A 16,926-nucleotide genomic window follows, 5' to 3' on the forward strand; every position below is an offset into this window, starting at 1 on the left:
AGTCCAGACCTGCAGGGGCAAGAGTACAGAGGATGTCACATGGGCCAATGCTAAGTGTGCATGTGGTCCTAGTGTGTGTGTGTGTGTGTGTGTGTTTGTTTGTTTGTTTGTTTGTTTGTTTGTGTGAGGGGGAAAGAGGTCTCTAACTGTGCCTGAGCTGTAGGGAATTGGGCAGCTGTCACGTCAGATGTGTGGCCCCAGCCAGTGAGACAGACAGATAGAGGGGACGGACGGGGCTGAGTGGAGTGGCTTACGTAAGCTGGCGAGGGGCAGCTGTGCCTTGCCTGCTGTGCGGTTACTGTTAGAACCAGCCAGCCCAGTGCCTCAGCCTTAAGGGCTCTGGGGAGCTGCTCGCAGGGCACATCCCTCTGACAACCAGGCTGTGGCAGGGTGCACTGGCAGGGTGCACAGACAGTGTGTGTTCCAAATAGCACCCTGCTCCTTATATAGTGCACTACTTTTGACCAGGGCCCTGGTCAAAAGTAGTGCACCTTACAGGGAATCTATGAGCCCTAATCAAAAGTAGTGCACTATAAAAGGGAATAGAGTGCCATTTGGGACGCAGAGGAGGAAAAGGGGGCCATCCAAGTAGCACTAGCAGCAGGTACCGGTCAGGAGGGGTCAGAATAGGACAGAATAGACCAGAGGATTTGAACGAGGTTAACACCCAGACACACAGTCAGCTTATATACTCTACCATGGAGCCCCGTTCTCAGTGAAATGTGAGTCAGAGGTCTTTCATAACATAACTGTGACGTAAACACCACCATCCATCACTCAGGTTGCATCCCCAATGGCATCCTATTCCCTATATAGTGCACTTCTTTTGACCAGAGCCTCAAAGGCAGTACACTATAATGGCACCATATTCCCTTTATAGTGCGCCACTTTTGACCAGGGCCCAGCTCAAAAGCAGTGCACTACTAAATAGTGAGTAGAGTGCCATTTAGGATGCAGACTCAGTCAGAACTAGCTAGAAGCTCCCACACAAGGTATAAAAGGGGGTAAGAGGGGACTGGGGCTGGACTATGTCACTCCTCCGCTGATTTTGTGTTGTTGTTCTATTGAGTGCCAAACTGGCAACGCTCCCTTCTCTCACTGCCTGGCTGTGGGGAGTTGGGGACAGTCTTGAACAAAGAGCTCCCTGGGGAGGGAGGGAGAAAGGATGAGTGGGCTAAACCAAACAAAACAGACAGACAAGAGTCCCCTCTTGGATAACTCAACAGCAGTGGCCAGTCGGGGTTGGGGTGGCCTTGGGGGAGGATCGGTCCTGTTGCAATCAGTGCTCCATGGGGTTGTGTTCAGTTGGGAGAAAATGTTCTGAAATGTTTTCAAACAGAGGAGGTACTCCCTGAGTCTGTCCAATACAAACATCGATTTTTGTTTCGCGTTGCAATTTGTTTTTCTACGATGTCCCCATATGAGCACGACCCAGATCTGTTCCCACATTACACTGACCATGTGTGTGTTTCTGTGCAAACATAATGTTTATAATTTGTATATCAGAATTGAAGCGTGAGTCTAAAATGCCAATCCATTTGATGACACTCTCCTTTGTTTTCTTCGAACTTCCCAAATATGTGTATATAGTTTAATATATAAAAATGCTTAATTCCACTAACTCAACAGTGTTATCCAGCTGGAAAACTGGATAACACTCCACATAGTGGGTGTCTACAGGCCGGGTTGCTTCGGTTCAGAATAGCTCGTAACCTTAGATGACATGGGGCGACTTGTTTGGAGTTGTGACTTACTTTAGGAGTGGCCACATCCTCGACCATGAAGCTGTGCTCGGGCAGAAGCGGCGACTGTGGGAAGTTAAAGGCATCGACAGAGGCTTGGGACAGCGCTGGGGAGCGTAGTAGACCCCGCACCCCATGGGGCAGGAGACCCACCTGTGGGGGCCCACCACTCGGCTCGCTCGGCTGTAGGGGAGATAGATGGAAGGGTACAGAGAGTGTGAGAGAGAATGAGGGAGGAAGATAAGGAGACGAGAGAAAGAGATGAGGGAGGAAGATAAGGAGACGAGAGAAAGAGATGAGGGAGGAAGATAAGGAGACGAGAGAAAGAGATGAGGGAGGAAGATAAGGAGACGAGAGAAAGAGATGAGGGAGGAAGATAAGGAGACGAGAGAAAGAGATGAGGGAGGAAGATAAGGAGACGAGAGAAAGAGATGAGGGGAAAAAGTTGGATAGAGAGAGAATCAAAGAAAGAGAGGAAGTTGAATGGATAGAGTGAGAAAGAGGAAAAAAGATAGGGCAGTGAAAGGAAGAGAAGATATGTTTCATGAACAGCCAGGTGTGTAAATGTAAATGTCCTTGATCATTACAACCACAGACACCCATACTAATGCACCACACAGACAGACCTGTTTTGTGACGCCAAAAAAAACGCAACGAAGACAGCGAGGGTTACCTTGACGACAGTCTGCTCGGCGATGGTGCTGGGCCGGCGCTGGCGTACGTCAAGCCGCTGATCCACAGGGAAACTGCAGCGGTGGGCATTGAGACGCTCCACCAGCAGGTAGTAGATAGCAGCAAAGTGGTTGTAACTCTTGTTCTGGAGAGACTGGACACAGGGAGAGACACACCATGTTAAAGCTGCAATATGTAACTTTTTGGGCGACCCTACCAAATTCACATAGAAATGTGAGTTATAGATATGTCATTCTCAATTAATGCAAATCTAAGAAGCGGTAGATCTGTTCTATGTGCACCATTTATATGCTTCCCGTTCTTAAGTGTCATTTTTGCATGTTTTACTTTCGGTTTTGTACACCAGCTTCAAAACAGCTGAAAATATAATATTTTTTGTTATGGAAAATATATGTATTTATTTCACAGCGGTTTAGATCAGTGGTTCCCAAACAGGGGTACTAGGACCCCTGGGGGTACTTGGCCTATCCACAGGGGGTTCTTGAGAAGAATCATAGGACAAATATAAGCACCCACTAGGGTTGTTGCGGTGACCATATTTACCGCCACATCGGTGGTCACGAGTCATGAAGGCAGTCAAATTCCACGTGACCGTTTAGTCACAGTAATTAGGCTTCTCCAAGCTCTGATGCTGCTGATGGTCATTAGTAGCCTACCAAACTTGCTAACTGCCTGGTACTCCGCACTCTATTGTCCCTCTAATCACTCTGACATCAATGCAAATGTGATTGAAAATCTAATCAAACACTTCATGAGAGCCCATGAGCTCATGTTGCGCAACATTTCTATAGGCTCTGCAATTGTGCGATAAAACAAAGTGATGGCCTCTATTAAAAAGAGGCGAATCCTATCAGCTTTCTTTAGGCTATGCCTACTATAAGCAAATATTAAGCACGTTGCTTATCTTTAAAAACAGGAGTATAGCCTACCTGGCCGGCATGAAAATGAACCACAGGAAAAGCGTCCTCCATTCGATATTTAAGTGTGGAGTGGACATGTATTTTTCCCTGCTGCCCGTTTCGAGACAGGTGCAAGATAATGGTCCATTCGAAATTAAAAAGAATTTCACACCTATATTATTTAGTATATGTAAAGACAAGATTAAATCAAGAATAGTCTGATGGGTGACAATATTAGCTTATCACTACCAGCTTAAACCTCTCTGGGCTAGGCGGGACGAATTCGTCCCACCTACGTAACAGCCACTTTAAGCCTGTGGCGCGATTTTCAAAACCTTAAAAATCCTATTACTTCAATTTCTCAAACATATGACTATTTTACAGCTATTTAAAGACAAGATTCTCGTTAATCTAACCACACTGTCCGATTTCATTCACCCATTTTTCAAGCCAGCATATAATGTCACCAAAACCCAGAAGACAGCTAAATGCAGCACTCACCTTTGATGATCTTCATCAGATGACAACCCTAGGACATTATGTTATACAATACATGCATGTTTTGTTCAATCAAGTTCATATTTATATCAAAAAACAGCTTTTTACATTAGCATGTGACGTTCAGAACTAGCATACCCCCCGCAAACTTCCGGGGAATTCGCTAACATTTTACTAAATTACTCACGATAAACGTTCACAAAAAGCATAACAATTATTTTAAGAATTATAGATACAGACCTCCTCTATGCACTCGATATGTCCGATTTTAAAATAGCTTTTTGGTGAAAGCACATTTTGCAATATTCTAAGTACATAGCCCAGGCATCACGGGCTCGCTATTTAGACACCCGGCAAGTTTAGCACTCACCATAATCATATTTACTATTATAAAAGTTTGATTACCTTTTGTTGTCTTCGTCAGAATGCACTCCCAGGACTGCTACTTCAATAACAAATGTTGGTTTGGTCCAAAATAATCCATCGTTATATCCGAATAGCGGCGTTTTGTTCGTGCGTTCTAGACACTATCCGAAATGGTAAAGAAGTGTCGCGCGCATGGCGCAATTCGTGACAATAAAATTCTAAATATTCCATTACCGTACTTCGAAGCATGTCAACCGCTGTTTAAAATAAATTTTTACGCCATTTTTCTCGTAGAAAAGCGATAATATTCCGACAGGGAATCAACTTTTCGGCAAACAGAGGAAAAAAATCACAAAGGCGGGGGCGGTCGGGTCATGCGCATAAGCCCAGAGTCCCTTGATCGGCCACTTGAGAAAGGCGATAATGTGTTTCAGCCTGGGGCTGGAATGACGACATTCTGTTTTTTCCCGGGCTCTGAGCGCCTATGGACGACGTGGGAAGTGTCACGTTAGAGCAGAGATCCTTAGTAAAAGATAGAGATGGAAAAGAAGTTCAAGAAATGGTCAGACAGGCCACTTCCTGTAAAGGAATCTCTCAGGTTTTGACCTGCCATTTGAGTTCTGTTATACACAGACACCATTCAAACAGTTTTAGAAACTTTAGGGTGTTTTCTATCCATATGTAATAAGTATATGCATATTCTAGTTACTGGGTAGGAGTGGTAACCAGATTAAATCGGGTATGTTTTTTATCCAGCCGTGTCAATACTGCCCCCTAGCCCTAACAGGTTAAGGTAAGAAACAATTAAAGTGGCCAAATAACTTCTTAAAATTAAGCATATTAATCTGCTTTACAAGGGGCGTAGAGCCTAACTGGCATACATAAGTAGCGTGTGAGTTGAGTAAAAATGCACCTTTATAATAAAAGCATTACATGTATAATATAATTTGTGGTCCCTTTTGATAATGGTGTTTTCCTGCTATAGCCTACTGCCATGTGCGATTTTCTACGCTTATAATGTGAAAATTGCATCCCATAACTGTCTCAGACTATGTTTGGAATTTTTATATCCCGCACAGAATAGGTCAACTTTTGTACTATGGGGGATAGTAGATTGACATAGGTTAGTGCTTTTGCTGTTCTTTAGGCCTACGGAAAGTAAACGTGGACAGTTCTTCCAATATCTTCAATATGCACCTCAGAATTGGATAAGCGCGAGCGCAGTTGCGTCCGCAATGTGTCTGTCTTCACTTGTAGCCTGTGAGAAAGACCAGATCAGGAGTGAAGGGTGCATTTTTTAAGAGTGCATTATGGCCCCACAAAGGGGATGCCGCCGGGAAATTCAAAGCATTATCAAGTGCTTGTCAAATTGTGAATGAGAGACTGATGAAGTGTGTACAGCCTGCGCAAAAAACAAACCAGAGCTCATGTCTTTCAAGCAACTTTGTCAAATCATCAGTCGCATAATGCAGCCTTACAATGTATTAAACATCTAAAAACATATAGCCCAATGTTTGTAGAACTCAGAATATGCTATTCTGTTGCCCTGAAATTGACTACATTTTCGTTATAATCACATTTCTTGAGACCAGTCTAAAATACATAATGGATTTATTGTGAAGCTTTAGGCTATATTACATGGATTTATTACATTTTTTAAAATGTAGATGTTCCAAAAGTCTGCATCAGTGGCTTGTAGGCTGTGTTCTGAAGCCAGGAGATGCTAAATGTGCTTATGTTAATTACATGTAAATTACCGTGACAGTTATTTGCTTGACAATCACTGACTGATGAAATTTCATGACCACCACACCCACCAAATTATTATAAAATTGTATTGTTAGCTAACAACCAACGGAAGTAATAGGGGCAATCATTCAAGTAAAAAAAGACACAGTATATTCACACTGGCACACGACTTTGAATCCATGCACAACATATTGCTTCATTCTCTTTAGTATGCTAGTTAATGCTAGTGTACAAAAGTACACTGGCATATAGTATGCAAGTATACAAAATTGTGTTGTTTTGCGACGAGGTGGGGGGCCATCCAACCAAATCTTGCTTAGGGCCACCAAAAAGGTTAGAGCCGGCCCTGCTAGCGTAGATATTGTCTACGTCCCAAATGGCACCCCTATTCCCTTTACAGTGTACTACTTTTGACCAGGGCCCTACGGTCAAAAGTAGGGATCTATATAAGGAACAAAGCACCCTCTCTCTCGGCCATCTCTCACCTCGATGGTCTTGTGTTGGTCGATGCCCAGGCTGTGCATGAGTCGCAGAACCTGCTCGCTGTATTCGCCCACGCTCAGGTCCCCCTCCTGTTGGTACAGCATGGGCCTCTGCACCGGCACGTCCAGTGCCATCCACTTGTGCTCCTTGATCTGAGCCACCGACAGACGCTTGGACGGGTCCAGCACCAGCATCCGCCGGATCAGGTGCTCGCAGTCTGAGAAGGGGAGGGGAAAAGGAATAAAGATGGAGACAGAGAGAGAAAGGGGAACAAAATCAATGTACAATCCCTTGTACTCAGATCCATAACAGTTCTTCCAATATCACTTGAGACATCGTCTGATGACAGAGAGGAGTGTGTTCTCCTGTCACGTCTGACTTTCCACATTTGCCCCGACACATCAGACCATACAGAACAACACGCAGCCCGGGACAGTGGTACCGTGTGTACGGAGTGCACCATGTACCGAGAGTACAGAAGGAAGAATACCCCCGTTTGAGTGAAGAGAGCGCTCCGGCTAAAACGTTGGGGCCACAGGGAAGGAGTGCCTCCACTACTCACACTAAGAAAAACAGATGAGCTCAGGCAAGAATGCACAGCATTCCCCCCTCTCTCTCGGAGGAGGATGGAGAGACCTCTTATCCTTCAGTTAGCGGCTAAATGACTTTGACGTCACCAACCGCTGGGTCTTAATAGGATTACTGCCCACTGGGCTGAGGCTGTTCTGTTTTGTGTGCGTGTTTGTGTTTGTGTGTGTGTGTGTGTGTGTGTGTGCACGCACGCATCGGTCTGCCTGCGTGCGTCTCTGCTCTTCTCACCTCTTCGGCGCGAGCAACGTACTCATCTTGCATTCTGCGGTCTCATTTACAGTGCCTACGGAAAGTACTCAGACTCCTTGAGTTCTTCCACACTTTGTTACAGCCTTAATCTAAAAAGTATTAAATTGTTCCCCCCCTCAATCTACACACAATACCACATAACGACAACAACAAAATGTTTATATATATATATATATATATATATATATATATATATAATAAAAATCACATATACCTACAGTTGATGTCAGAAGTTTACATACACTTAGGTTGGAGTCATTAAAACTCGTTTTTCAACCACGCCACAAATTTCTTGTTAACTATAGTTTTGGCAAGTTTTTCCAACAATTGTTTACAGACAGATTATTTCCCTTATAATTCACGGCATCACAATTCCAGTGGGTCAGAAGTTTACTTACACTAGGTTGACTGTGCCTTTAAACAGCTTGGAAGATTCCAGAAAATTATGGCATGGCTTTAGAAGCTTCTGATAGGCTAATTGACATCATTTGAGTCAGTTGGAGGTGTACCTGTGGATGTATTTCAAGGCCTACCTTAAAACTCAGTGCCTCTTTGCTTGACATCATGGGAAAATCAAAAGAAATCAGCCAAGACCTCAGAAAAAAAACTGTAGACCTCCACAAGTCTGGTTCATCCTTGGGAGCAATTTCCAAACACCTGAAGGTACCATGTTCATCTGTACAAACAATAGTACACCAGTAAACACCATGGGACCATGCAGCCATCATACCGCTGAGGAAGGAGACGCGTTCTGTCTCCTAGAGATGAACGTACTTTGGTGCGAAAAGTGCAAATCAATCCCAGAACAACAGCAAAGGACCTTGTAAAGATGCTGGAGGAAGCAGGTACAAAAGCATCTATATCCACAGTAAAACGAGTCCTATATCAACATAACCTGAAACGCCGCTCAACAAGGAAGAAGCCACTGCTCCAAAACCGGCATAAAAATGCCAGACTACGGTTTGCAACTGCACATGGAGAAATGTCCTCTGGTGTGATGAAACAAAATAGAACTGTTTGGCCATAATGACCATCTATGTTTGGAGGAAAAGGGGGATGTTTGCAAGCTGAAGAACACCATCCTAACCATGAAGCACAGGGGTGGCAGCATCATGTTGTGGGGGTGCTTTGCTGCAGGAGGGACTGGTGCACTTCACAAAATAGATGACATCATGATGAAGGACAATTATGTGGATATATTGAAACAAAATCTCAAGACATCAGTCAGGAAGTTAAAGCTTGGGTCTTCAAAATGGACAATGACGCCAAGCATGACCCCAACCATCAAAGCCCTGACCTCAATCCCATAGAAAATTTGTGGGCAGAACTGAAAAAGTTAGGGCGAGCAAGGAGGCCTACAAACCTGACTCCGTACTGGTCCCCCGTGTAGCTCAGTTGGTAGAGCATGGTGTTTGCAACACCAGGGTTGTGGGTTGGATTCCCACGGGGGACCAGTACGGAGAAAAAAATGTATGAAATGTATGCTTCACTACTGTAAGTCGCTCTGGATAAGAGCGTCTGCTAAATGACTAAAATGTCAGTTACACCAGCTTTATCAGGAGGAATGGACCAAAATTCACCCAACTTACTGTGGGAAGCTTGTGGAAGGCTACCCAAATGTTTGACCCAAGTTAAACAATTTAAAGGCAATGCTACTAAATTCTAATTGAGTGTATGTAAACTTCTGACCCACTGGGAATGTGATGAAATAAATAAAAGCTGAAATAAATCACTCTACTATTATTCTGACATTTCACATTCTTAAAATAAAGTGGTGATCCTAACTGACCTAAAACAGGGAATTTTACAAGGATTAAATGTTAGGAGTTTTGAAAAACTGAGTTTATGTATTTGGCTAAGGTGTATGTAAACTTCCGACTTCAACTGTAAGTATTCATACCCTGTACTCAGTACTTTGTTGAATCACCTTTGGCAGCGATTACAGCCTAGGGTCTTCTTGGGTATGACGCTACAAGCTTGGCACACCTGTATTTTTGGAGTTTCTTCTCTGCAGATCCTCTCAAGCTCTTTCAGGTTGGATGGGGAGCGTCGCTGCACAGCTATTTTCTGGTCTCTACAAATATGTTTGATCGGGTTTAAGTCCGGGTTCTAGCTGAGCCACTCAAGGACAGTCTCCAGTCTCCAAGTTCCTGCTGCTTAAAAACATCCCCACAGCATGATGACGCAACTACGCTTCACCATAGGGATGGTGCCAGGTTTACTCCAGACGTGATGCTTGGCATTCAGACCAAAGAGTTCAATCTTGGTTTCTTCAGACCAGAGAATCTTGTTTCTCATGGTCAGAGTCCTTTAGGGGCCTATTGGCAAACTCCAAGCTGGCTGTCATGTGCCTTTTACTGAGGAGTGGCATCCGTCTGGTCACTCTACCATAAAGACCTGATTGGTGGAGTGCTGCAGAGATGGTTGTCCTTCTGGAAGGTTCTCCCATCGCCACAGAGGAACTCTGAAGCTCTGTCAGAGTGACCATCGGGTTCTTGGTTACCTCCCTGACCAAGGCCAATCTCCCACGATTGCTCAGTTTGGCCGGGCAGCCAGCTCTAGGAAGAGTCTTGGTGGTTCCAAACTTCTTCCATTTAAGAATGATGGAGGCCACTGTTCTTGGGGACCTTCAATGCTGCAGAAATGTTTTGGTAGCCTTCCTCAGATGTGCCTTGACACAATCTTGTCTCAGAGCTCTACGGACAATTCCTTCGACCTCATGGCTTGGTTTTTGCTCTGACATGTCACTATGGGTACAGTGTGTAGATTGAAGAGGAATTTTTTTTGTATTTACTCCCTTTTAAAATAAAGCTGTAACATAACAAAATGTGGAAAAAGAGAAGGGGTCTGAATACTTTCCTAACGCTCTGTATGATGACTGCCCTGTTGCCAAATGAGCACTTCTCTGGCCGAGAAATCCAGCAAGGGAGGGATGAGAGAGAGGGGGATGAGAGAGAGAGAAACTATGCAATCCACATTGACCCTCTTCTTTTCTCTTGAGTACATTTAAAATACATTTTTATTTATTTAACTAGGCAAGTCAGTTAAGAACAAATTCTTATTTACAATGACGGTCTACACCGGCCAAACCCGGACGACACTGGGCCAATTGTGCGCCACCCTATGGGACTCCCAATCACGGCCGGTTGTGATACAGTTTGGATTCGAACCAGGGTGTCTGTAGTGGTGCCTCTAGCACTGAGATGCAGTGCCTTAGATCGCTGCGCCACTCAGGAGCCCAGTACATCATGATAGCATCATGGAAATATTCAGGGCCGGACGGTTAACACCTCCTTTCGACAGTTAAAGAAAGCAGGGGGTGGGGATGTTCTCGGATTTCTGTTACACCAAATCCCCTGGGGCCGCTTCATTACGGAGGTCAAAGAATGTATGGTCCTGGCATATAGAGTACTGGAGGTAAAAAAGTAGTGTACTACCCGTACAGCGCTGCCTGATTTTTATATAGAGCCTGTGTACTGTACCGTACAGTGTGTGTATGTGTGCCAGTGTGTGTGTAGCAGAGAGTGAGAATATGTGGGAGGAAACGGCACACTGTTCTTCTCGTATGAAGCGGAAGGAGGGAACAGGACCGGAGCGGGCCGTGGGGCTGCATTCTCAACATGGACTAAATAGTCCATCCCTAAAGGGGAGGCTGGCAGAGCCCCGCTTGAACTTCACTGGCTCTTCCCCAGGTTATGTAAACACAATGACTCTGGCGCTCTCTGATAAGAGTTAATCTCACCAGGTTGGCGTATAGTGTTAGCTCGAACCTGACATGCTGACTTCTCTAGATTTGGAGCACCACCAAAAGGAGCACTGTTAGGATCTCCTAGGAACAGTGCCATATTCATAAAGCGTCTCAGAGTGGTAGTGCTGATCTAGGGTCAGTTTTGCCTTTTAGAGCATAATGGATAAGATGCACAGTATATGGACAGAGGGGACCTGATCCTAGATCAGCACTTCTACTCAGATGTTTTATGAATGGCTCGCTCTTGTCCCTCTGCAGCAGACATATGGTGAACAATATGTTTGGAACATTGAACTGCAATAAAATCACAGTATCGAATCGCTATACATATTGTATTGGCACCTAAGTGTGATAATGTCGTATCGTGAGGTCCTTGGCAATTCCCTGCCCTCGTCGTAAATGGGTTCCATTTTGGACAGGTGTTTTGAACAGGTATTTATGCCATGCCGGGCAGTTGAGCCTCACTTCAAAAGCGGTCTATGCTTTCCCTGCATGCTAGACCCCTGTGCAGTGGTGAGACACAAGAGGGGGGATTCTGAAGAGCTCCAAGCAGCCAGTTGAATGGGTTACACAGTATTGGTACATATACTGAACAAAAATATAAAAACGCAACATGTAAAGTGTTGGTCCCATATTTCATGAGCTGAAATTTCCCATACGTACAAAAAACGTATTTCACTTACATTCTGTGCACAAATTTGTTTTCAATCCCCATTAGTGAGCTTTTCACCTTTGCCAAGATAATCGATCCACATGACAGGTGTGGCATATCAAGAAGCATGATCATTACACAGGTGCACCTTGTGCTGGGGACAGTAAAAAGACACTCTAAAATGTGCAGTTTCGTCACACAACACAATGCCACAGATGTCTCAAGTTGAGGGAACAAGCAATTGGCATGCTGATTGCAGGAATGTCCACCAGAGCTGTTGCCAGAGAATTTAATGTCCATTTCTCTACTATAAGCCATTTTAGAGAATTTGGCAGTACGTCATACCAGCCTTAACTGCAGGCGGCTTGTAACCATGTCAGCCCAGAACCTTCACATCCGGCTCTTCACCTGCGGGATCGTCTGAGACTAGCCACCCGGACAGCTGATGAAACTGAGGAGTATTTCTGTCTATAATAAAGCCCTTTTGTGGGGAAAAAACTCATTCTGATTGGCTGGGCCTGACTCCCCAGTGGGAGTGCACCCCTGCCCAGTCATGTGAAATCCATAGATTAGGGCCTACTGAATTTATTATATGAATTGTAACTCAGTAAAATTGTTGAAATTGTTGCATGTTTTTATATTTTTATTCACTATACATTTTTGGGAACTTTTAAATGAATAATATATAGCCATTGATTCGAGGAGGTTATATTTCTACAGCTTTATATCTCAGCCATTTACCAAAACAACTGGTGGGGTAACCACTTTGTTGTTTTTTGTATCTTGGGTTGCCCCTTTAATGTCTTCTGCTGGCATCACAAGTAAACAAACCCCATTCCAACAACCACACAGACCGTTTTTCCATAGGAGCAATGGTGTCACTACCGGCTTTTATGGGGTGTAAAGCACTAGGTTAGCTCACCTTCTGTCATGAAGTAGGGGATGCGGAAGCGACCCTCCAAGACGCGCTGTCGGAGAACAGGCAGGGTGGGGCCATCGAAGGGCAAGGCGCCACACACCAGCACGTACAGCACCACCCCCATACTCTACATTGAGACACAAAAACACACGCGCACACAAGCACAGCCAGACTGGGTCAAGGGCCACAGTGTGAACAATTACACTCATAACTAGATCAATCAGGGTAGAAAGGCACCCAGATATATGCGAGGGTGAGTTCACTATCCCGTAATACAGGGAGGGCTATAAAGAGAGGTTGGGAAATCTTATGATTTCACATGATGTCTTCAGGTCGCCTTTGAAAAAGAGTGTAAAAGTAGGGCTATTTGGTTTTTGGCAAGATGTAATTCTCATACACTTATCACTGCAAGGGGTAAAGCAAACAGTTGATCAGCTGACTAGGGTTGATGATTCACAATCAGATCCTCGACGCAATATCCAAAAGCAGTATCTTTTTTATCCCACCTTCTCGCAGTTGAGCACCTTGACTGCATCCCAAATGGCAACTTATTCCCTATATAGTGCACTGATTTTGATAGAGCTCTGATAAAAAGTAGTGCACTATGTGCGGAGTAAGAACTTTTCCCCGGCTTTGACTTTGTTTAATCTGGTTGGCCTCACTATTGCTTGTAATGTCCATGATTACACTAGATCCAGTGTCAAAGACAATGTACAGTCAGTTCTGGGACACTCCGTGTGTATCACCGAGGGACTAGTTAGCAGTATGTGTGACTCATTGCAGAGCAGGTGTGTGAAAATGGCACCCTATTCCTTGTATAGTGCACTACTTTGGACCAAAGCCAATAGGGCACTATTGAGGGTATATGGATGCCATTTAGGATGAAGACAAGAGCATCGTCTTACCCAGATGTCCAGCTGGGGGCCCTCGTACTGTTGTCCCTCGAACACCTCCGGAGCGGCGTAGGGGGGGCTGCCGCACCACGTGGCCAGGGGCTCCCCTGGCTGGAAAAAGTTCCCAAAGCCAAAATCTTAACAAAAGGGGAGAATGACACAGTTAACTTATTACCCACCGTCACCTTGACTCAAACAAACATACACTGGGTTGAGTTCTTCTGCCCATAGATGATATGGATGGTTCTGCCTGGGGGGGGGGGGCTTTAACACTAACTCCAGATTAGAACATGCAACTGTGTGTGTGCGCGCAAGGAGTGGGGGTGGTTGCTAAAGAGGCAGAAAAATATTCCTTGCACAGCAGCACCTGTACATGCTAATCATTTTCCAACATTAAACAGCAATTTTAGGCACCCTAGGATTCTGTTCCAGCAGACAGAAGAAATTGAGATGTTCCAAGCAGGAACGAGGATTTAACTGTTTTTGTCCTGCAAAGAACACTATATAGACCTATTGCTTTTTCATCAAGGATTAAAACGGCGTTAACTTGTTTAAATAGGAAGGTGAGATGCAGTGCGTTCAGACAGTATTCATACGCCTTGACTTAATCCAAATTGAGTTGTTACAGCCGGAATTCAAAATAGATTCAATTGTTTTGCTTTCTCACCCATCTACACACAATACCCCATAATGACAAAATATATTTTTTGCACATTTATTGAAAATAAAATACATAATATCACATGTGATCAATTTTTCATTTGGAAGAGTCAGCTTTTTAAACCAACATGGCTCAGTTTAAATTGTTTTTACATACAGTACCGGTCAAAAATGTGGACACACATTACAGGATTTTTCTTAATTTTTACTATTTTCTACATTGTAGAATAATAGTGAAGACATCAAAACTATTAAAGAACACATACAGTGGGGGGAAAAAAGTATTTGATCCCCTGCTGATTTTGTACGTTTGCCCACTTACAAAGAAATTATCAGTCTAAAATTTTAATGTTAGGTTTATTTGAACAGTGAGAGACAGAATAACAACAGGTTCGAGTTGCCAAACGTCAGCCTCGAAACCTTAATGACTTGGAGAAGATCTGCAAAGAGGAGAGGGACAAAATCCCTCCTGAGATGTGTGCAAACCTGGTGGCTAACTACAAGAAATGTCTGACCTCTGTGATTGCCAACAAGGGTTTTGCCACCAAGTACTAAGTCATGTTTTACATTTCCCTCATTAAAATGCAAATCAATTTATAACATTTTTGGCATGCGTTTTTCTGGATATTTTTGTTGTTATTCTGTCTCTCACTGTTCAAATAAACCTACCATTAAAATGATAGACGGATCCTTTCTTTGTCAGTGAGCAAACGTACAAAATCAGCAGGGGATCACATACTTTTCCCCCCCCACTGTATGGAATCATGTAGTACCCCCCCCCCAAAAAAGTTAAATAAATCAAAATATATTTGATATTCTTCGAAGTAGCCACCCTTTGCCTTGATGACAGCTTTGCACAGTCTTGGCATCCTCTCAACCAGCTTCATGAGATAGTCACCTGGAATGCATTTGAATTAACAGGTGTGCCTTGTTAAAAGTGAATTTGTTGAATTTCTTTCCTTCTTAATGCGTTCCATCATTACTTTAATGACATGAAGGTCAGTCAATACGTAAAATGTCAAGAACTTTGAAAGTTTCTTCAAGTGCAGTTGCAAAAACCAAGCGCAATGATGAAACTGGCTCTCATGAGGACCGCCACAGGAAAGGAAGACCCAGAGAGTCAAAGTCGCCTTGGTAAGCAACTCCAGTGTATATTTGGCCTTGTGTTTTTACGTAATTGTCCTGCTGAAAGGTGAATTTGTCTCCCAGTGTCTGTTGGAAAGCAGACTGAACCAGGTTTTCCTCTAGGATTTTGCCTGTGCTTAGCTCTATTCCGTTTATTTTTATTTGGAAAACAACTACCTAGTCCATAATGCATCCACTACCATGCTTGAAAATATGAAGAGTGGTACTTTGTGTTGAATTTGGCCCAAACATAACGCTTCCTTCCTTCTTTTCACTCATTTAGGTTAGTATTGTGGAGTAACTACAATGTTGTTGACCCATCCTCAAGTTCTCCCATCACAGCCATTAAACTCTAACTGTTTTAAAGACCGGTTTCCTTCCTTCTTGCTACTGAGTTGGGAAGTATGCCTCTATCTTTGTAGTGATAACTTCACCATGCTCAAAGACATATTCAACATCTGGATTTTTTTTTTTTAAACTGAACTACCAATAGATACCCTTCTTGGAAAACCTCCCTAGTCTTTGTGGTTAAATCTGTGTTTGAAATTCACTGATCAAATGAGGGACCTTACAGATATTTGTATGTGTGGGGAACGGAGAGGAGGTAGTCATTCAAAAATCAGAGTCCATGCAACTTGTCTTGTTAGGCACATTTTTACTCCTGAACTTTCAGGCTTGCAATAACAAAGGGGTTGAAGACTCAAGGTATTTCAGCTTTTCATTTTTTATTAATTTGTAAACATTTATAAAAACATAATTCCACTTTGACATTATCGGGTATTGTGTGCATGCCAGTGACACAAAATCTAATTTTAAATTCAGGCTATAACATGTGGAAAATACTTTTTGAAGGCACTGTATATGTACTGTATTTTTTACAAAAGTCAGCCTACTAAATGACAAAAGCGTTAGTGTATATGAAATAACAGGAAAAAGGCCGGAACTGTGGAAAAAGCATAATGAACGGATTCAGTTTTATCTTTGGAACGTGACCATCTTCGATCCCTGGAAGCAAATTATCTGTAGTTTGTATCTCTGCTTCCATCTAACAAACCATGAGTATCAGGAGAAGTGCAACATAAGGACAGACTACAAAGTATCACACAAATGCACCACAAATCAAAAATAACGAGAATAACAATACAGGTAGGTAGCAATACTAATAAATAACTATGTAACAGTATAGTAGTCAGGTCTAGTGGCTATGTTTGAAAAACTGTTCCTTTCCAGGGAACTGTGTCCCAAATGGCACCATATTCACGATAGTGCACTACTTTTGACCAGGGCCTCTGGTGTGTGCACACCATATAGAGAGTAGGGTGTTATTTAGGATGCACAGTAGAACAACCTGCAGGTTCTTTAGCCAATGTGATATGTAATGCACATATTTGTGTGTTGAGGCCATTGGTGGGCTAGCTGGGCCTTCATGAGGTCATCTCCCAGGAGACTGACATGAGCTCATAGAGTGACTGTGTGTTCTGATTGTTCCCAGAGAGAGAGAGAGAGAGAGAGAGAGAGAGAGAGAGAGAGAGAGAGAGAGAGAGAGAGAGTCAGTGAGTTCCAAACTTACACTTGATCTAAATCATAACTCGGAAAGAAAAAAAGCTCTCTGTCTGCCTTTCATTAAAATTAAACTTCCAACAACGTGTTGCCAAATCT

At 43.5% G+C, this 16,926-nt stretch overlaps 1 protein-coding gene across 1 annotated transcript in view; it reads right to left on the reverse strand.

The window, feature by feature from the left end:
- Positions 1-16,926, reverse strand: part of LOC106612460 (salt-inducible kinase 2b) — a 70,136-nt gene that overhangs the window by 16,615 nt on the left and 36,595 nt on the right. Inside the window, exons 5-9 of the mRNA XM_014213606.3 lie at positions 13,495-13,619; positions 12,593-12,716; positions 6,433-6,647; positions 2,416-2,568; positions 1,755-1,925 (exon numbers count right to left, since the gene is read on the reverse strand). Coding sequence (XP_014069081.3) covers positions 1,755-1,925; positions 2,416-2,568; positions 6,433-6,647; positions 12,593-12,716; positions 13,495-13,619 — 788 coding nt within the window. The remainder of the gene's footprint in view (positions 1-1,754; positions 1,926-2,415; positions 2,569-6,432; positions 6,648-12,592; positions 12,717-13,494; positions 13,620-16,926) is intronic.

The sequence above is a fragment of the Salmo salar genome, chromosome 09 (genome assembly GCF_965601325.2).
Source record: "Salmo salar chromosome 09, fSalSal1, whole genome shotgun sequence".
Taxonomy (NCBI): Eukaryota; Metazoa; Chordata; class Actinopteri; order Salmoniformes; family Salmonidae; genus Salmo; species Salmo salar.